The following is a 21,392-nucleotide window of genomic DNA, read 5'->3' as shown; positions in this document are numbered from 1 at the left end:
GCTTACTCTGGTACCATTTCGGCTGGATCTGAGTAGCTTTCCTCAGACTTTGCATTTCTGCTTCTTGTCATTTGTTTAATAGCAGGTGGTGCAGCAGCCTCATTTTTATTCCCTCGTCTTCCTCTGACTGGAGCAGGGACAGGAGGATCATCAGAGTGTCCTGCTGCCATGTCATTCTCAGCTGATTACGACTCCACCATCTTCACCCCCCTGCCTCCAACGGTTCTCCTCTGAATCTCAGCTGTTTGTAGGGGGAAATTTTTATAAATTTGTTGATCTTTAAAAAAAAAAAAAAAACTTTCAGCATTTTTTGGTTGTCTTTAAAACTTTGTGGTGATTTTTCTTTCTTCAAAAACTTTGGTGATTCTTACATGTTTGGCTGTTTTATTTGTGGTAAATAGTTTTGATGATTTTTTGAATTCTATAAAATGATTTGGCTTTTTTTGTCCTTTAAAATGTTTGTGATTTTTTTTTTTTTTTAACTTTAAGTGATTGGGGGTTTTTTTTCATTTAATTTTTTTTTACGGAGAGAGAAAGAGAGAGATAGATGGACAGATCTACCTCCGCTTCTTTGTTAAAGTCTCCAGCTCTCTGTCAGCTTGGCTTGGTGCTGCGCTCCTCCTCTTAAACAGCCCGCCCCTTCCTGCTACATTTTCGCGCGAGTTCTTTGAGGGGGCGGGATCATGCGATGTCACAGTGCTTTCTATTGGACAGCTGTACGTTTACCCGCCGACTATGCAAAACATACGTGCCGAGTTGACCAATCGCGTCTTACGCTCTTCTCGCAGCCGGCACGCAGTGGCGCGAAAACCCTTCAGTGTGGTTTGACGGCAGCAGAGAGGATACCGTGCCCATCTCTGTGCAATATTTTAACGTTTTGCAGAAACTAAATAACCGCTAATAATGGCAACCGACGTGGTAGATGACCGGGAGATGCGGGAGGCTCAGAGGGACTACCTGGACTTCCTGGATGACGACGTGAGTCTGACTTTTTCTCCGGTTTGTTGTGGGCTGAAATGAGAGACCATGCGGTCCCAACAAAAGAACGAACCTGCAAATTATACTTTACAACAAAATCTCTGACAATGAAATAACATCTCTGCGCTAGTGCTAACTAAGTGCAAGCCTGTTTAGGTGTGAGCTAACCGTGTTTAGTCAGCTGTAGACTGATGCATCTATCATGTTTAGAATAATATTTAAGAGTCAGAATGACACATCACCCAAAACTTGTGTCCCTGTCCTGCAGCAAGACCAGGGGATCTACCAGAGCAAGGTCCGGGACATGATCGGTGAGAACAAAGCTCGACTCATCGTCAACATCAACGACCTGAGGAGACGCAACGAGCCCCGGGCTGCTAAGTAAGCGATGAACCTCAGTGTGTGTGCGGAGGAGCTGATGGACACCACTGTGTGTCTCGATAAGGGACTGATCGGTATTTATGAGAGAGGAGGAGGTGGTGCACATATGGGTCAGGCAATCAAATATTTTTTTTTTAGCAATGGGGAGGGACTTATGTATTTTTAGGGACATAAAACTGTAAAATGTTGTATTTTGTACATATTTAAAATAGGTAAAGATAGGGGAAGATCCCCCCACCGCTTTTAATTAATTTCCTAACCAATATATGTATATATGTATATATATAAAACACTGAATCTTTGCTTTTGTGCAGTGATACTCAGTTAATGGTCAGTGGGCCATTAACCAATCTGGCCCCCAAACCATTTTCTAAATAACAACAAAAATAGAGTGATTCACACTGGGATTTTTTTGTACATGTTGTATACAAAAGTTGCCAGAGTGCATAAAACATCAAAATAGAGCTTGTTTATAAAAAAAATTGTGGGGAGAGTCACTCGATGTATTTTAAAATAATTAAAAATGTAAAGTCAGACATTTGGGGCAAGACGCTCCCTTCAATCAGACTCAGACTCAGACTCAGAATCAGCAAGCCACAGTGACGGTAACTCACACGCGTCCTCGTCTCTGTCAGACTGATGAACAATGCCTTCGAGGAGCTGCTGGCGTTCCAGCGCGCTCTGAAGGACCTGGTGGCCTCAGTGGACGCCACCTACGCCAAGCAGTACGAGGAGTTCTTCATCGGGCTGGAGGGCAGCTTCGGCACCAAGCACGTCACCCCGCGGACCCTGACCTCCCGCCTGCTGGGCAGCATGGTGTGCGTGGAGGGCATCATCACCAAGTGTGAGTTGATCTGACTGAGCGTGACTTGTCTCTGGCTGCTGAACCTTGATGCAGTCTTGGTTTCTAAGTGTGTCCTTTGCAATAATATTATGAACATGAATCATAATCCCCCTTCACGTTCTCCCTCAGGTTCTCTGGTGCGTCCTAAAGTGGTGCGCAGCGTCCACTACTGTCCGGCCACCAAGAAGACGATGGAGAGGAAGTACACGGACATGACCTCGCTGGACGCCTTCCCCTCCAGTGCCATCTACCCCACCAAGGTGACTGGGCTCTACGGTGCTCTGTTTTGGGGGCCTCTTTGCGAAATGACGGGAGGTCAGGGGCAGAAGCCCTATACATGTTTCTAGGAATTTAGGACATTTCCAGGATTTTATGCCGATTCTAAAATTTTAGGACATTTTCCGGATCTAGGAAGTTTCAAGGATTTAGGAACATTTCTAGGACTTTACGGCATTTGAAGGGCTAAAGGCAGTTTCTTGGACTTGAACACAAATCTGGGATTTAAACATTTCTAGGATTTTAGGAGGTTTCCTCTAATTGAAGATGTTTGTAGAATTTAGGAAGTTTCTAGAATTTTAGGACATTTCTCGTAACCAGGAAGATTCCAGGATTTTAAGATGTTTCTAGAATGTTAGGACGTTTCTACACATTTTCAGGTACTAAGTGTCTGGAATTGAAGGACATTTATAGAATTTCAGTATGTTTGTTGGATTTTCTCGCCTTTCTTCGTTTTTGAACGTTTTCGGATTTTACAATTTTTCTCTGATGTTTGGATTTTGGGACAGTAGGGGTTTAGCTAGGACCTCTGTCAGGGGTGCAGGGGATCCTCCACGGGCACTTCTTTGATTAAACAAGCTCTATTTGATGCCGTTTTATGCACTCTGGCACCTTATGTACACTAAAAGTGCAAAAACAATTCCCAGCAATTCCTATTTGTTTCAAGCAGTTTTTGGTTCATGTTTGTTTCACTGATCTCACTCCCCCTGTGTCTGTGTGTGTGTCTGTGTCTGTGTCTGTGTGTGTGTGTCTGTGTGTGTGTGTGTGTGTGTGTCTGTGTGTGTGTGTGTGTGGACAGGACGAGGAGAACAACCCTCTGGAGACGGAGTTTGGGCTCTCCATCTATAAGGACCACCAGACCATCACAGTGCAGGAGATGCCAGAAAAAGCCCCCGCTGGCCAGCTGCCCCGCTCTGTGGACATTATCCTGGACAACGACCTGGTGGACGTGGTCAAACCAGGGGACAGAGTGCAGGTGGTGGGGACGTACCGCTGTCTGCCGGGCAAGAAGGGAGGATTCACCTCTGGCACATTCAGGTGAGACAGGCTGTCGTGTGTACAGGAGCAGCTGAGGTAACCGTCTCTTTTCTGTTATTAATGTCCATTGTCTCCTGCTCAGGACCATCATGATTGCCTGCCAAGTCAAACAGATGAGCAAGGAAGTGTCCCCCCTCTTCTCCGCGGACGACATCGCCAAAATCAGGAAGTTCAGCCAGACTCGCTCCATAGTAAGGCCTCAGTCCAGTTGCCCGGCTGCTCACAGCTGCTCACGCTGATGAAGAAGATCTCACTTTAAATGAAAATCCCTCCTCTGTTCTTCCTCAGGACGTGTTTGATCAGCTGGCTCACTCCCTGGCTCCCAGCATCCACGGCCACGAGTACATCAAGAAAGCCATCCTCTGCATGCTGCTGGGCGGCGTGGAGAAGGTGCTGGAGAACGGCTCGCGCATCAGAGGCGACATCAACGTCCTGCTCATCGGTACCACGCTTTGTTTCCTGCTCGTGAAACTTGAGTTTAACAAGTTATTTTTTAATCAGTCAGTCCTGCTGAAGGCTGATTTACTGAGGCGAGTGACCTATGCCAGCGTTTCCCAGACTTCTCCAGTGTCGCTTGATGTGCATGTTGAAAGAGTTGTCTCATTTTTTAGGTGTAGCAAAACAAATTGGCATTGGAGTCACTGGGTCACATGATATTAAAACTACTGAAAAAACCCGGCAATCTTTGCATCAAGTAAATGCAAATTATTGATAGTCCCAAAATCAGCCTCCAGTGGTTAAACACGAGGATCCGGGAGGTGATCTAACCGTCCCCCCTACGGCCAGTGTGAAATGCTACAGACGCTGCTGGATGGTGACAAATCTGTTGAAAATCCAACTCACAGCAGACTTTAAAATAGTTTACTCAAAAATGAAATTTCACTCATACATTATTTTCTCACTCTCATGCCAGTGGAAAGTTGGGTTAAAATTTTATAGTCCACAAAACACTGGAAAAGATGTCGCACTCATCTCCCAACATTTGAAGCAAATGGTGACAAGGATTCAAACGTTAAAGAAATACATAATAAAACCACAAAATGTCTCCATACTCAACTGTCCTGAAGCCCTCACGTGCCAAGTTATTTTGAAAAAGGTCACTGGCTTCACTTTTTATCGTATAACAGCTGCTAAAGCTGTCTGCTGCAGTGTCTCCCGTGTGTTTGGGAGCTGTTGGTTAATGTCAGGTGTGTCGTGTCTTCAGGTGATCCATCAGTAGCAAAGTCCCAGCTGCTGCGTTACGTCCTCCACACAGCGCCGAGGGCCATCCCCACCACCGGCCGCGGCTCCTCTGGCGTGGGTCTGACCGCTGCCGTCACCACTGACCAGGAGACTGGTACGACACACACACGTACACACACATCCACCGTGGACGAGCACAACAGCACACATACTTTTCTGCCACTTCCTGTAGCGTACCCTTCAACATTCTGCGTTGTTCTCCCGAAGGTGAGCGCCGTCTGGAGGCTGGGGCCATGGTGCTGGCCGACCGCGGCGTGGTGTGCATCGACGAGTTCGACAAAATGTCCGACATGGACCGCACTGCCATCCACGAGGTGATGGAGCAGGGCCGCGTCACCACCGCCAAGGCCGGCATCCACGCCCGACTCAACGCTCGCTGCTCTGTGCTGGCGGCCGCCAACCCCGTCTACGGCAGGGTGAGCAACGACTGATAACCTTCCAGAAAATTCCAGCTTTTACTCGACTCTGTACGCTGTTTCTCAAAGTGTCAACCCACTCTGTGTTTCCAGTACGACCAGTATAAAACCCCCATGGAGAACATCGGCCTCCAGGACTCCCTGCTGTCCCGTTTCGACCTGCTCTTCATCATGCTGGATCAGATGGACCCTGAGCAGGACCGCGAGATCTCAGACCACGTGCTGAGGATGCACCGCTACAGGGACCCCCGCGAGCAGGAGGGAGCAGGTACTTCAGGAGCCCTTCGCACAAAATCCAGATTTGTGTCATTTTATGTTGAAGAAGGCTGTTATTTTCAAATGGTTCACATATGGCCCAGATTTAATAGCTAGTATTTATTTTTTTTCAGTTATTTTTTTTACCCTTACTTTTTTTATTAACTTAATTAATTACATCCCTTATTTATTAATTATTTATTTTTTATTTATATTAAGTCATTTATTCATTTGCAGTTTGTTTATGTTATTTACAAACACACACACACACACACACACAGATAGATAGACCAATTAATTATATTATATAATAATAATAATAATAATAATAATAATAATAATAATAATAATAATAATAATTAACCCCACCCCCGGTCATCACTACAATAATAATTACTTTGGGTTATAAAGATCAAGAACATTCCATCTTAAGCACTGGACAAAAATTAAAATAAATAATATAAATAAATAATAAAAAAATAATAAATATAAAATAAAATAATTCTAAAAAAAAAACAACAAAATTTATAAATAGCCAGAAAAACAACAAACAAATATTTCACAGAACAAAAAAACATACAAGCAAAAACAGTTAAAAAAATATAATAATAATAATAAATAAAAAAACATAAAATTTTTAAACTTCTTTTGTAATTAATTAATTAATTAATGTATTTATATAAATTCACTTAAATATTAAATATTTGTTACTATTTCATTTGTTTAGTTTCTATTCATTTATTAAGTTATTTTTTATTCAGTTATTAATTAATTGTATTTATTTTGTATTCATTTATTGATTAATTCATCATTCATTCATTTATAAAAATCTCCATGTTCATTTGGTTGTGGATTTTGTTTTTGTACAATAAAATGAGAATTACAAAAAAGAAAAAGTTATTTGCGTAAACATATATTTAAATTTTACATGTCCGCGCTCTGTCTTTCAGCCATGGCTCTGGGTGGGACAGTGGACGTTCTGGCTACAGAGGACCCAGACGCAGCAGTAGAGGAGCACGAGGAACTGCAGATCTACGAGAAACACAACAACCTGCTGCACGGTAGCAAGAAAAAGAAGTACGCACACAGCTCGGCCTAAAAATACCTCACATGTTTTTTTTCCTCATTGCCGCACTGATGTGTTTCTGTGAAAGGAACAATAAACGTCATAAATTAAAAAAGGATGTTTGCTTTGTTTCAGGGACAAGATTGTGAGTAAGGAGTTCATGAGGAAGTACATCCACATCGCCAAGGCGGTGACGCCCGTGCTGACAGAGGAGGCGGCCAATCACATCGCAGAGGAGTACTCGAGGCTGAGGAGCCAGGAGCAGCTGGGGGCCGATATCGCCAGGGTGAGCAGGAGCAGGCACACACCTTCATATGCACACAAGGGGTTAATGAATGTAGACGCAGCTGCTGATTAGACTCTGTGGACACCATCACATCATTTTATTGAACTTTATTACATTTCTTTATTTAGCTGGATTGTAACATTACTTTAACGCTATAATAACTGTATTTTATTGACTTTATTATGGAGTCTTTTATTTTTATTACTTTATTATAACTTTTAACTTAATTTAACTTGATGATAACTACTTTATCAAACTGAATTATGACGGTACTTTATTGTGACAGTATTGTATTTGTCATTACTATAACAGTACTTTATTTATCTTTATTATAACAGTAGTTAAACTTTAGTTTTACAGTACTCTTTTATAACAGTACTTTAGCTTTATTATTATAAAAAAAATTAAGCTTTTTTTGACTAGTTTATTATACTTAATTATTTTAGTACTTTATTATGACAGTAGTTTATTTATTTATATTATAACAGTACTTTATCTGTCTTTATTATAACAGTAGTTGGTTTTACAGTACTCTTTAATAACAGTGCTTTAACTTTATTATTATAGAACTTTATTAAACTTCTTTTATGACAGCAGTTTATTATACTTAATTATTTTAGTACTTTATTATGATAGTAGTTTATTTATCTATATTACAACAGTACTCTCTATCTGTTTTATAATAGTAGTTTATTGAACTTTATTATAACAGTACTTTATGTATTTTTTTAAACAGTTTAAAAAATGAAATTAAAGAACAGTAATATTACTTTATAATAGCAGTACTTTTACTTTATTACTACAGCACTTCAACTTTTTTTATAACAGTAGTTAATCAAACTTAATTATACCAGTGCTAATTTATTATATTATTTTATTCATCTTTATCATACCACTAATTTAACTTTTTATAGCAGTATTTTATTTAACTTAATTATAACAGAACATTGTGTAACTTTATTATTGCATTACTGTATTTAATTTTATTATTATAGCAGTATTTTTATTTAACCTTACTAAAACAGTCATTTAGTATTTTAGTACTCTGCAGTAGTTTAGAGGAGATTTCATAGTATAGATTTATATTGTGTATCACAACACAGCTTTAAATATTACAGTATTATTAAAAGTGTTTTTCCTGCTGCGAATCTGTGAAGTACTAGAAGGCCAACTGTGGTACTGTAGAGGTAAACCCTGCAGGTCCACAGCTCCCAGCACCTGATGTGTGAGGACGATGTGAGCCTGCTCTGACCTCCTTCCCTCTCCTCCTCCTCTCCCTCAGACCTCCCCAGTGACGGCCCGTACACTGGAGACTCTGATCCGCCTGTCCACAGCGCACGCCAAGGCTCGCATGAGCAAAGCCGTGGAGCTGGAGGACTCGGAGGTGGCCGTGGAGCTCGTCCAGTTCGCCTACTTTAAAAAGGTGTGCGCTGAATGATGGTTTTGTCCTCAAAGAAAGAAATCCGCAGCAGTAATGAGCGGAGCTCACGCCTGCGCTGTGTGCTTTTCTCTGCAGGTTCTGGAGAAAGAGAAGAAACGGTCGAGACAGGAGCGGGACTCCGGTTCAGAGGAGGAGGAGCAGGAGCAGGACGAGTCGTCCACTCAGGCTTCACAGCGGCCTTCGAGGAAGAGGTACACACAGAGTGACACACACGTTTAACAGAGAGACAGATTTCATGAAAATGCTCTCCCTGCCTCAGTCAGTGTGTAACAGCAGCACCGTGTGTGTCCTGTAGGGGGCGGCGTGGGTCTCAGGGCAGCGAGCCATACAGCCCGTACGACTTCAGCGAGGAGCAGGATGTCCCTGAGAGTGAGCGTCATTATTTATTTATTTTTTTTAACTTTCCCACACTGCTGCAGTCTGCTTTCACGTTCTCACTCCACACACACCTCATCAGTCCGTCTCAGTTTAGGACTTTGACTTTTCACATGGGACAGGCTTTGATGTCTTCAGAGTTTTAGTTTGTTTCTTCTACCAAAACAACACTGCCCTCCTGTTCTCTCAAGCAAAATATTTACATTTTTTGGCCATTTTTTTTTTCACCATTTGTTTTTTTTAACCCATCTAAATTTTTTTACCACCATTTTTTTCACCATCATTTTATTTATAGACTAATTCTTTCAACATCTGTTTTTTTTAACCATTTGTTAAGTATCTAAATTTTCACCATAGAATTTTTTTCCACCCATCACCCGTTTTCACTTCCATTATTTTACCAGTCCTTTTCAGTGAAAAGAAAAGCATTTCGGGTGTTTTTACTGCTTTTGAATATCAAAACTGGTTAATATTGAACTGAAAAGTCTGCCAGGTTAAGATGATTTTTGATTGGATCTTGAATTTTGATTCTTTTGCTCGTGAGTATCTAATGGTATTTTGAAAAATTCAAGTTTTTAAGTTTTCAGGAAGATTTTAGGCAGCTTTGTGGATCTTAGCACATTTCTAGAATTTTAACATGTTTCTAGGATTTTAGCACATTTCTAGGATCTTAGCACGTTACTAGGATCTTAGCACGTTTCTAGGATCTTAGCATGTTTCAGGGATTTTAGCACGCTTCTAGGATCTTGGCACGTTACTAGGATCTTAGCACGTTTCTAGGATTATAGCACGTTATTAAGATCTTAGCATGTTTCATGGATTTTAGTACGTTTGTAGGATCTTGGCACGTTTCTAGGATTTTAGCACGTTTCTAAGATCTTAGCATGTTTCATGGATTTTAGTACGTTTGTAGGATCTTAGCACGTTTCTAGGATTATAGCACGTTATTAAGATCTTAGCATGTTTCATGGATTTTAGTACGTTTGTAGGATCTTGGCACGTTTCTAGGATTTTAGCACGTTTCTAAGATCTTAGCATGTTTCATGGATTTTAACACATTTCTAGGATTATAGCACATTTCTAGGATCTTAGCATGTTTCATGGATTTTAGCACGTTTGTAGGATGTGCTTTTGAGAGGGTTTTGACAGCATGCAGTTTCCTGCTTCTCATTATGTATTTGAATTCTCACGCCGTTCTCTCTGCTCTTTAGTTTCAGCCCGCTCCCCAAAACCGACCAAGCCACAGCGGCAGGAGGAGCCCATGGACGCCACATCGCAGGCGGGAGACGCTGAGCTCTCGGCAGAGAGGTGAGGGATAGATCCACACAGCAGCTTTCAGGATCACTGCTAGGAAATGCTCTGAAGGACACACAGTGACTGCAGCGGCTGGAAAAGACAGAATGCAGTATGAAAATGAAGAGGGGCTACTCTGAGTTGCCACAGAAGAAGGCTGACGTTTGAGACCTCTGACAGAAGTAGCTGTGAAATATAACCTCCTCTGTGTTCCCTCCGACAGGCTGAAGGAGTTCAAGTCGTCGCTGTTCTCAGTGTTCCAGTCCGCTCACGCTCAGTCCATCAAGATGCAGACACTGATGGACGACATCAACAAGAAGTGCGAGAGCCGCTTCACGGAGCCTGAGGTCCGCGCCGCTTTGGTCCGCATGCAGGACGACAACCAGGTCATGGTGGCCGATGACATCATCTTCCTCATCTGAGGAGCGACAACTGTTTCTCAAATATATGAAACGGACTTTAAAGGAAACAGTGATTTATGTCCAAATGTCCCTTTATTTTCCACCCTTTATTGTGTTTGTTTTCATGCTGCATCTGTTTATTCTCTGAATACAGCCTCATGTTGCTCACATTAAAAAGCCAGTCTGACCCCGACCCCTGATCTGCAGTACACACTTAAAGCACACTTCATAGTTCCAAACAGTTTATTCTGTGTTGGATTACGATCGTCTCATTTAGCAAAGAAACCTTTTGTTCATTATTCCGCTGTAATAAGGACTTTATTCCCTGGATTTGTACATAGCTGAAAAAAAGTTTTGGATTTGTTAATTTACTGTAGTTTGTGTATTAAAATAAATAAAATGTAAAGCTTGGGTAATGAATGACATCTTGGCTTATACCTTTTACTTAAAGGGATAGTTCACCCATTTTCTACGGAAGCCCTAAGCGGACGTGTTTTTTTTTTTTACAAGCCGTTTTCTCGATATCACGAGATATTATCTCGTTATAACAAGATATTATCTCGTTATCTTGAGAAGTAAAGTAGAATAAAGTTTAAAAAAACAAACCAAAAAACAAAGTTCGTTTTCTCGAGATAACGAGATAATATCTTGTTATAACGAGATAATATCTCGTTATATCGAGAAAACGGCTTGTAAAAAAAAAACAAAAAAAAAAACACGTCCACTTAGGGCTTCCGTAATTTTCAACCACTATTTATCAAAACAATGTAGGCAGATCCTCAGCTTGCTTTGACTGGGGGCCACTTTTGCAAAATGACACAAAGCTAGGGGCCAGTCGCAGCTGCCTCATACATGTTTCTAGGTTTTTAGGATGTTTAAAGAATTTTGGGAAATTTCTGGGATTTTAGGACAATTCTAGGATTTTAACATCCATAGGATTTAAAGGATGGGTCTAGGATTGTAGGACATTTATTTTGGGGGGGATTTTAGCACTTGTCAGGGATTTTAGGACATTTCTGGGGGTTTAGCATGTTCGTAGGATTTTAGCATGTTTTCTAGGATCTTCGGAAGTTGCTAAGATCTTAGTTTGTTTGTGTTTCTAGAATTATAGCACATTTCTAGGATTTCAGGATATTTCAAGGTTTTTTGAACATTTCTAAGATTTTAGTATGTTTATAGGATTTTAGGACATTTTTAGGATTTTAACATTTCTAGGATTGCAGCACTTCAGAGATTTTAGGACATCACCAAGATTTTGGAGTGTTTATAGGATTTTAGCATGTTTTCTAGGATCTTTGGATATTGCTAAGAAAGTAACTCGTTTAATTATGTTTCTACGATTTTTGGACATTTTTAGGTTTTTGACGTTTCTGGGATTTAGGATTTTAGGGCATTAGGGGTTTAGCTAGGACCTCTGTGGGGGTTGCGGGGAATTCTTCACTGGCACTTTCTTTGATAAATAAGCTGTATATTTTATTATATTTTCCTCGAATTTTGCACAGACATCTGCATGGGCTCTGATTTGAATTTCTGATTGAAGTTCAAGGTCGCTGTGACCTCATAAAACATGTCTTTGGCTATAACTCAAAAAATCCATTCAGATTTCACACAAAAGTCTCACAGGGTGTAATGATGAAGTCACTGCGTGCCTTATGCTGGTAAATTTGGGTTGTGATCTCCCAAGTTTGGCTGCATTTTGTTTAGCATAATAGAATTTCCTGGGGAAAAAAGTCTAAAAATGGTGAGAAACTTTTCGAGCTGTTCGGATTTAACCCTAACCCTAACGCCCTTCCTGCTTCTGAACCAGTGTGTTTACAAGAAGCATTTTATTTGAAATCCCCCCTGAGTCCAGACCTCGCTCTGAGTGGAAGGTCCCACGAACATCACACACCTCCTCACTACTCAGCTACCACCTTCCACCTGCTTTACCCAGGGTCGGATCATATTTCGGGTTCTGGGGTTCACAGCAGTGCTGCACCCACACAGTGCACACGTACAGTATCGGACTGTAACTCCACAGCTGAATCAGTGTGACGATATGAGTCGCTCAGGCTGTGCCCCAGATGAGGAGCTCGCAACCGCTGACGCCGCCATCCAAGACACGGAGGCTTCGACGCCCACGGCTGACTCATCTCAGCTCTGCTGTCAAAGGCCGCGGCCTGCACCCTCCTCACGTCTTCACCTCAGCTCAGACCATCATAGTAGTTTTACTTTCCTTCTGCAGCTGGGTATTAGTACGTGTTATATAAATCAAATATTAGAATTCTTTCACTATGACACTCACAGCAGTCAGCAGGCAGATCAGCTGGAATTGCATGTGAGTGTTAACATTTAACCCTTTGAAGCAAATAGGCTTAATTTATTTCAGATTAACATGGGAAGAAGTCAATGAGCAACCCAGAAATTTGCAAAAAAACAATGTGTCAATAAATGTGAATAAAGAAGAAGAAATAAAAATAAAAAAGCAAGAACATAATCTGAAAATGAGTTAAAAAGAAAAGAAATAAAGAAAAGGATGTTAAAAAACAACATGGCCTAAAAAACAATTTAAAATGATGTACATAATTATTATGATTATTAGAAACACAGATCTTTTGACAGTTTATGAAACAGTTATGACCACGTTGCTCAGTGCTTTCTTTCTCATTTTTTCAAAGAAATCATAAGGCTGAAATATTTGCAACAGGTGTCTAAAAGCATAAAAAAAAGTGAGGTCACCCCCAGGTTTTTAAAAAGTACAGTAGGTCATATTGTCACTAGTCTTTGTAGAGCAAAATTTGGGGAAATTTGTTCAATCTGTAGTTGGAATTTTAAGCTTTTTGCTGAGCAAGGTTTTTTGTCTGATGTTTATCAAAGTGACATTCATGATTCTGCTAAAATCCCAGATGCTGACTTAGCCCTTAAACATTTCTGTAAAAATCTGTTGTTGATAAGCATGCAGCCTTTAAAAAACACAGAGTGAAAACAGGTTCCCTCCCTGGTTCTCAGCTCAAATTTCAGCTCTGCTTAGAGACAAAAATAAAGCCTGGGCCATTGCTAGGTGTACTGGTGAGCCCAGTCACTGGGTTAATTTTAGGCACATTGGAAACAAATGTACCACCACAATAAGGAAGGCAAAAATTAATTTTTATTTGCTTTTAATTCCCAATTCTCACACAAACCCCTCAAAATTCTGGAAGACAATAACTTCTCTTAATCGGAAGTCCCCCTCTCATCTCAGCTGATGGAACCTTGATAACAGACCTCAAAGAGATTTGTGTTGCCTTTAATAATCATTTTTATGCTGCTGGCAATCTATTTGAAGAAACCTACACAGGACTCCCTTTGCCCATTACTGATCATACCATCCAAGTGTTGCCTAGCCCAAAAATTTATGCTTTACACCTCGCGAAAATTTTAGAATCTTTAGTTAAGTTAGCTAGTCAATATTGGTTTTGATAAAAATGCATGCAGCTTGTTTAAGAGCTATCTCCTGGGCAGACAATAGTGTGTAGCATTTGGAACAGCAAAATCTGAATTTCTAGCAGTTACAAATGGTGTTCCACAAGGTTCTGTCCTTGGTCCTGTTCTTTTCACTCTTTATATTGATGATATTATATCAGCTGTTTCTTTTTGCAAAATCTATCTTATGCAGATGACTCAGTCTTGTGCTGCACTGCTAATTGTGTACAGTTTGCAGAAAACTAAATTCATGCTCTTTTCCAGAGCTAAAGAAATTGATTTTGAGAATCTAATCATCTCTACCACAGGTGGCACCAACATTGAAAGGGTGATGGTATGTAAGTATCTAGGTATTTGGATTGATGAGCAGATAACATTTAAAAATCATGTATCTAATTTGGTAAGTAAACTTCAGAAGAGGATTGGCCCTTTCTATAGGAAAAAATCTTGCTTTCCTCTGCTCTGTAGAAAAACCGTGGTTGAGGCAACTTTTTTATCAGTGTTAGATTACAGTGACATTTTGTATAGGCGTGCTTCAGCCGCCACTTCGAAACCAGTTTTCCATTCTGCTCTTAGATCCATTCCAGGTGATCCCTACAACACTCATCACTGCACTAATTCATCTACAAAGCACTTACGGGGATGCTACCATCTTATATTTCCTCCATGTTAGTCTGGTCCTCCGGAGCACAGGACATGTGGTCTAATGATTGGCTTACACTCCAGGTGCCCAGAGTTCACTCTGAGCTTGAAAGATCTGCTTTCTGCTTCTTTGCACCATCAACATCAGCTGCAACTACAATGCACTTTAAAAATCCATGAACTGGTTTCTTATGGTCATTTTAGATCTTAAATTGTTAAGCTTTTTACTTCTGATTGTAACTGTTTTAACTGATATTGAGGTTAAATATTTTTGTTTGTTAATCTTGCATTTCATCTGCTCGACATCATTGTAAATGAGGGCTCGCACTCAACGATTTTTCGAGTCTAAATAAAGAGAATATAAACAGCTAAGTGTACAAATAAGATGTAATTTTGCAAAGGGTTATTTATGCTTTGTTTTAAACTCTGCTCAGTGTTATGTTTATACTTCAACAGTCACTTTTGTGCATCGATCTTCCTGCCATATTTGAATATTTCATATGTGTACAATTTTCTCAAGTGTTTGCTTCAGTGTTTCCACAGCACAGCGGTCTGTGCTCCAGTTAGTGGGCTCTTTACTCATCTGACGTGTGAACAGAGAAGATGTTATCACAACGTTTGTCTCTAAAAAAAGTCGTTCTGCTGAGTTATTACCAGAACCCTCCTCAGCGGTTCCCTGACCTACATAGTTTAGACCGGCTTTGCAGCGCGTAGGTGGAGTCACTGCGTTTTTACATGACTCAGATAATTCAAGTCAAGGCCGTTCACAGCGGGAAAAGTAATGATAACTGGATAACCTAAAATATAACTAAGTCTCACAGCAGGTTCTTTCTGAGATCTGAGTATAATAATAATAATAAAAAAATATATATATAAATAAATAAATAAATAAATAAATAAATAATAATAATAATAATAATAATAATAATAATAATAATAATAATAATAATAATAATAATAAACTTGTATGTGCTTCATTTGTATGCAGCCCAACATGATTTACAGGAAAGAAATTAAATGCACCAAGTCACATCAAAACACATAAAAGACAAAAACCTGCATGTAAAAATAAAATAAAATTATAACATAATACATAGAATGCATCTTCAAATGGATAAAATCCACTTGATAATACCAGTAAAAGTAAGAAGAATTAGGATAAAAAATTTAGTGCACAGAACATAAAATGGAATATCAAATGTAACTTTCTGACAATATTAATAAAACAAGCATAAAAATAGTGTATGCTTCCTATTTTTTTTCCTTTTAGCTCAAAAACAGCTTCTTTTTTTGCAATAAAGCAAGAAATAGAGCACTGTTATTCACATCAAAAGAAACCACAGGTGAAGAAAAGTTTTCACACCTTTTGACAGGGTGCAGCAGATCAGACAGACATGATCACACTTTGAGATTTCACACAGAGGAATGAATGCTTTTATTTCATGAACTCTGACTGAACTCTGAATGGTCAAAATGAGGTCAAGTTAAAAAAAAAAAAGTCATATGTTTACTATACATGCCATTTACTGTAACAAGAAAAAAACAAGATTGAGAGTAAATAGTGATGGAAATATAAATGGATAAAGACAAAAAAAAGCTAGAGCTATCTCTAGATCAACATGTGTATCTTTAAAATCAGTCATAGCGGAAATGCAGCGCACGTCTTTGCCAACACACACAGACACACTCTGCCTGCATATAAACACGCAGAGAATTTAGACACAACAACTTGAAGCTCTGCAGGAGACCAGACGCAGTCATGCTGCTGGTGAGTGCTCATCTTTAATCTTATCCATCATTTATTTAACACAACATCTCGCTTCACTGTTACACTGATGATAGACCGCTATACCTCTCATTTTATCAGTTGAAACGTGAGCAAATTGGCTTGATTTCTTTCAACATCATGGCAAGAAAGCAATGCGCAACCAAAGAAGGAATGGCCCAAATATATATATATATATAATTTTTTTTTAAATAGCCAGAAATTAATTTTAAATAATAATAATAATAATAATAATAATAATAATAATAATAATAATAATAATAATAATAATAATAATATAGTGTTTTCCCCTAGCTTTTAAAGAAGAATTTTCTAAATTTAATAATTCTTTGCAGTTTGTAAATCATTTCTGATCATATTGCTCATGAAGCAGGTTACACAGGTTTGTGGGTTTCTGGAAAGTTTGACAAGTGCTATATAAATAATAATAATAATAATAATAATAATAATAATGATGATGATGATGATGATGATGATGATGATGATAATAATAATAATACACTATGCCATCTGTAACTTTTCTGAGTATTAAAGTGTGACTTTCAAAATCAATAATACCACCCAACATTCACACGTTAACCAATTAATTGGAAATCCAGCCAAACAAGACGTGACAATAGACCAAAAAAAGGCTTGAAGTTAATGAAGCCTCTTTCTTTAAACCAACAATGGTTTGCTCTCCAGCTGCTGCCACTGATGTTTCAGCTGATGGTGCTGTTGGAGTTGCAGTTGATGTTGCGGCTGATGTTGCGGCTGATGTTGCAGCTGATGTTGATGTCGCTGCTGATGTTGCAGCTGATGCTGCAGCTGATGTTGATATCGCAGTTGATTTCACAGCTGATGTTGATATTGCAGCTGATGTAGCTGTTGATGTTGCAGCTGATGTTGATGTCGCTGCTGATGTTGCAGCTGATGTTGATGTTGCAGCTGATGTTGCAGCTGATGTTGATGTTGCAGCTGATGTTGCAGCAGATGTTGCTGTTGATGTCGCTGTTGATGTTGCAGCAGATGTTGCAGCTGATGTCACTGTTGATGTTGCAGCTGATGTTGCAGCTGATGTTGATGTCGCTGCTGATGTTGCAGCTGATGTTGATGTTGCTGCTGATGTTGATGTTGCAGCTGATGTTGATGTTGCAGCTGATGTTGCAGCAGATGTTGCTGTTGATGTCGCTGTTGATGTTGCAGCTGATGTTGCAGCTGATGTTGCAGCTGATGTTGATGTCGCTGCTGATGTTGCAGCTGATGTCGCTGCTGATGTTGCAGCTGATGTTGATGTTGCAGCTGATGTTGATGTTGCAGCTGATGTTGCAGCTGATGTTGATGTTGCAGCTGATGTTGCAGCAGATGTTGCTGTTGATGTCGCTGTTGATGTTGCAGCAGATGTTGCAGCTGATGTCACTGTTGATGTTGCAGCTGATGTTGATATTGCAGCTGATGTCACTGTTGATGTTGCAGCTGATGTTGCAGCTGATGTTGATGTCGCTGCTGATGTTGCAGCTGATGTTGATGTTGCAGCTGATGTTGATATTGCAGCTGATGTAGCTGTTGATGTTGAAGCTGATGTTGCAGCTGATGTTGATGTTGCAGCAGATGTTGCAGCTGATGTCGCTGTTGATGTTGCAGCTGATGTTGCAGCAGATGTTGCTGCTGATGTTGCTGCTGATGAAGCTCTTACTGGTGTTTTTGTGTTTAGTTGCAGAGAGCTCTGCTGGTGCTGGGCCTGGCCGCACTGTTGCACGGCAGCAGGAGAGGTCAGGATGTCTCGCTGAAGACGGGGAAGGGGATCAGACTGAAGAGTAAGATGGTGAGACTGATCCTGGATCCATCAGTGCAGCCTCAGATAGCCAGCGCGTCTGCCTCCACCATCGCCAACATGTCTCTGTCACCGTGGACGTACAGGTGAGACATCATGGAAGTGCCAAAAACCACTGGTTTGACAGTTGGAGTCATAGCTTATTAGTTTTCAACTGATATAGCAGGGCCAGTCTCAGCAGCCCTAAAACATTCCTAGGATTTTAGGACATTTCTAAGATTGTAGGATTTTTCTTGGATTTATGAATGTGTTTCTCGGATTTTAGGACTTTTCTGCACCTTGTATATACTAAAATTATGAAAATAATTCCCAAAGTAAATTACTTTATTTTTGTTGTGAATTAGAAAATGGTGGAGGGGTGGGGGGTGGGGGTTGGGTTGGGGGGCAGATTTGGCCTGCGGGAAGCAAGTTGAGTATCCTCAAAGCCTGCAATCTTAGTCTTCAGTGTGTGTTTGGTCCCTCTCCAGAGACTCCTATGTGGACTCTCGGTTGCCAAAGCGGGTCTTTCATGCTCAGTGCCTGACCTCCGGCTGTGTAAACCTGCAGGGCAGAAGTGAGGATGAAGCCCTGGAGGCCAAACCCATCTACTACCGAGTCCTGGTCCTGCACAGGTGAGCCACTGCAGTCTTCACCGTATTAATGTGTAATATTTTTTATAGCGTGATTTTGAAAAATGAGTTTTGTGCACAGAGCAGTGTGAGTACTTGACACTGCACAAAAAATAGTAACGCATAAAAATCAGTTGCTGCTCATCATGGACATATCTCAGGTGATGACAATGAAAAAAAAATCTACTTAGTATGCAGAATATGAAAATAGTTCTTATGGTGTGTGAGTGTGTGTGTGTGTTTCATCTAAAAACTGACATCATGACCAAAACCTGGCATTTAAAGGATTAAATGAGAATATTTGATATTTATGTTTAGAGCTGATGTTGGCTAAAAATAAATAAATAAAATTTAAAAAACTCAATGAAAGTAGAAAAACATATTAATGTATAATATCTTTTAAGGTTTTTTTTGTATGCAGAGCGATACGAGTGTGTGTATGTATTTCACAGGCACAGCTGTGGTCTCTTTGTGACTGACGTTTCATTGCTGAATAGAGACCGAAAACAGACGTGAATGGAAACACTCTGAGTTGTATCAGACTGATTTTTTATTTAACACTGTAAAACTATGATGACAACATCTGTGTGCATTCAGAGTCCAGAAGCCCAAAAAGAGAGGAGGGAAGAAGAGGAGGTATGACTTCAGACTGGGGACAGAGATGATCCCAGTGGGCTGCACCTGTGTGCGTCCCAGTGTCGTCCCCCAGCAATAACACAGGGGACGCTCCTTGTGTCTGCCAGCAAACTGTCCATATTTTGATTTTCACTCTAACTCAAATATGTTTAAGCAATATTTTTTAAGCTATCACTCACTGTCAAATCTGACAAATGTAATTTTACTAAAAAAGATTAATTCATTAAAAATATTTAATTAAATTTAATGTAAGTTGTTGCAACTTGAAAATGACAAGCTTAATTAAATCAATCTTTTTATTACTTTGAAAGCTGAGGAAATTGGCTTGATTTCTTTCAGGGAGGAATGCAATGTGCAACTTAACGGAAGCCCAAAAAATAGCAAGAAATTTGTAACTTAAAAAAGTACTAAAAAGTATACCTATTTTCTTTTTCTTTCTTTCTTTTAAATATATGACTTAAAGAATTCTAAATATATTTTTCTATACATTTTCCCCTAGTTTTTGATAATATCTAACAATCCACCCCAGCAAATCTTCGCAACATTTTTTTATCACCTTTTAAAAATTTTTTGTTTCTCCAATTTTTGGGACATTTCTCGCCAAGTTAGTCATTATGTTTTTTTCTGTGTTTTCTAGTTAGGTTTAATTTTTCAGTTTCCAAAATTATTTCAAGTAAGATCAACTTGTCAAGTTTTGCAGAGCTGAATGAAATTACTGTGTTTAGTATCTTACACAAACATAACGTTATTTCTATTTTGGCACAGTAATAAACATGATAGGCAATAGAAACTACATATATTGCTGATCCAAGAGCTGCAGAAATGTTTTGCTTTCTGCCCTCTAGTGGTAAAAACGGCTCACTGCAGCTGAAACCTGTCTAATGTCTGCAAACACAGAAACTGTGTTTGCAGACATTGTCTGTCTGGGCTTTTGTTGAAAATATATATTTGCTAATTTTGGGGGGTATATGTTTTTGTTTTATCTGATATTTTTCATATGTTGCATGGTAATTGTTAGCTCATTTTTTACTTCTTAATAACCCTGTGTGTAAAAAATGTGTTTTTTATATATGTCATTTATTTCTTAAAAGATATTCATGCTGGGACTTCACAAGCAGTAATGATATGATAAATCCCATATTAACCCTTTGAAACCTGAGTAAACTGGCTGATGTCTTTCAAACACATTGGAAACAAGAAATGACCCATATATTTGCAAGGAAATTACTTGATAATTAGAACAAAAGAAAGACAGAAAAAAATGAAAGTGACTTATTGAGCAAAGAAAAATAATCTCGTATAGGGGACTAGTGTTTACTTAACAAATTATTCTGCTGATACTCTCTGATAGATTCTCCTTAATACATAGAGAACTGTGTTTTACTCTCTTATTACTGACTGAAGTTCAGTTCTACAGTCTTTCTTTGTACAATATTTACTGTAAATTAAAACATATTTGATTTCTGCAGATTCTTTTTTTTCAATGCCTGGGAAGTTTTGACTGAGGGTCAAAAAAAATGAAATTTACACTTAACTTTGGACACACTAGTGATGTCAAATGAGGCTTCATAAACAGTTGTCTTTATTTTTTGAGTCCACTGGATGGCGCTGTTGTTTTACAGCGTAAGTAAAGGCAGTATCTGTTTGGTTCCTCTGCTGTCTCATTGCAGGACAGCTGACTTGATGAGCCCAATCAGTGTCACTGGACACACCTGGACGCGGTGTGCTCCGTGCACATAAGAGCGGCAGCAACAGCAGTCAGTGTTAGGCTGGCAGACATCCTCACCACACCCTGACTTTCTTTATTTTTGCATCAGGACACCTCCACAGAAACATTTTCACTCATCTACTCCCTACTACTTGCCCTACAGATCAGATTTCTATGCTTGTATTGTGCTTTTCTAGCCTTTTGGCCACTCAAAGCACTTTCACACTGCAGGTCATATTCACCCATTCACACACACATTCACACACTGGTGACTGAGGCTACCGTACAAGGTGCCATCTGCTACTCAGGAATCAGTCACACGCACTCACACTCCGATGACGCAGCATCAAGAGCAATTTGGGGCTCAGTATCTCGCCCAAGGATTCTTAGACATGTTGCCCGTAGGAGGCAGGGACTGAACAGTTGACCTTCCAATTAGAGGACGACCCGCTGTACCTCTGAGCCA

At 39.7% G+C, this 21,392-nt stretch overlaps 2 protein-coding genes across 2 annotated transcripts; both read left to right on the top strand.

Moving 5' to 3' along the window:
- The first annotated feature begins 774 nt into the window (after positions 1-774).
- Positions 775-10,703, top strand: mcm3 (minichromosome maintenance complex component 3). The gene is made up of 17 exons (XM_088089632.1): positions 775-978; positions 1,247-1,359; positions 1,995-2,203; positions 2,333-2,463; positions 3,279-3,517; positions 3,600-3,708; positions 3,806-3,959; positions 4,722-4,853; positions 4,967-5,175; positions 5,269-5,443; positions 6,381-6,507; positions 6,632-6,782; positions 8,065-8,205; positions 8,299-8,414; positions 8,519-8,592; positions 9,810-9,906; positions 10,115-10,703. Exons 1-17 carry the CDS (start codon positions 904-906, stop codon positions 10,311-10,313), a joined length of 2,451 nt encoding a protein of 816 aa, XP_087945758.1. The 5' UTR covers positions 775-903; the 3' UTR covers positions 10,314-10,703.
- Positions 10,704-16,061: 5,358 nt separating this feature from the next.
- il17a/f3 (interleukin 17a/f3) lies at positions 16,062-20,018 on the top strand. The gene is made up of 4 exons (XM_088089391.1): positions 16,062-16,143; positions 17,855-18,060; positions 18,442-18,585; positions 19,180-20,018. The coding sequence occupies exons 1-4, from the start codon at positions 16,135-16,137 to the stop codon at positions 19,295-19,297; spliced, it is 477 nt and encodes a 158-aa protein (XP_087945517.1). The 5' UTR covers positions 16,062-16,134; the 3' UTR covers positions 19,298-20,018.
- Positions 20,019-21,392: the final 1,374 nt, after the last annotated feature.

Source organism: Plectropomus leopardus, chromosome 16 (assembly GCF_026936395.1).
Source record: "Plectropomus leopardus strain MGB_pleo_1.0 chromosome 16, ASM2693639v1, whole genome shotgun sequence".
In the NCBI taxonomy this organism is placed as follows: Eukaryota; Metazoa; Chordata; class Actinopteri; order Perciformes; family Serranidae; genus Plectropomus; species Plectropomus leopardus.
Note: the sequence above shows the minus strand (reverse complement) of the source record. Positions and strands in the feature narration are given on the sequence as shown.

Excerpts from the sequence above, each read along its gene's own strand:
- il17a/f3 (XM_088089391.1), top strand. Across the intron at positions 18,061-18,441 it reads CTGTCACCGTGGACGTACAG|AGACTCCTATGTGGACTCTC; the intron begins GTGAGACATCAT and ends GTCCCTCTCCAG. Across the intron at positions 18,586-19,179 it reads CGAGTCCTGGTCCTGCACAG|AGTCCAGAAGCCCAAAAAGA; the intron begins GTGAGCCACTGC and ends GTGTGCATTCAG.
- mcm3 (XM_088089632.1), top strand. The coding sequence starts at position 904 with ATGGCAACCGACGTGGTAGATGACCGGGAGATGCGGGAGGCTCAGAGG. Across the intron at positions 979-1,246 it reads TGGACTTCCTGGATGACGAC|CAAGACCAGGGGATCTACCA; the intron begins GTGAGTCTGACT and ends CCTGTCCTGCAG. Across the intron at positions 2,204-2,332 it reads GGAGGGCATCATCACCAAGT|GTTCTCTGGTGCGTCCTAAA; the intron begins GTGAGTTGATCT and ends GTTCTCCCTCAG.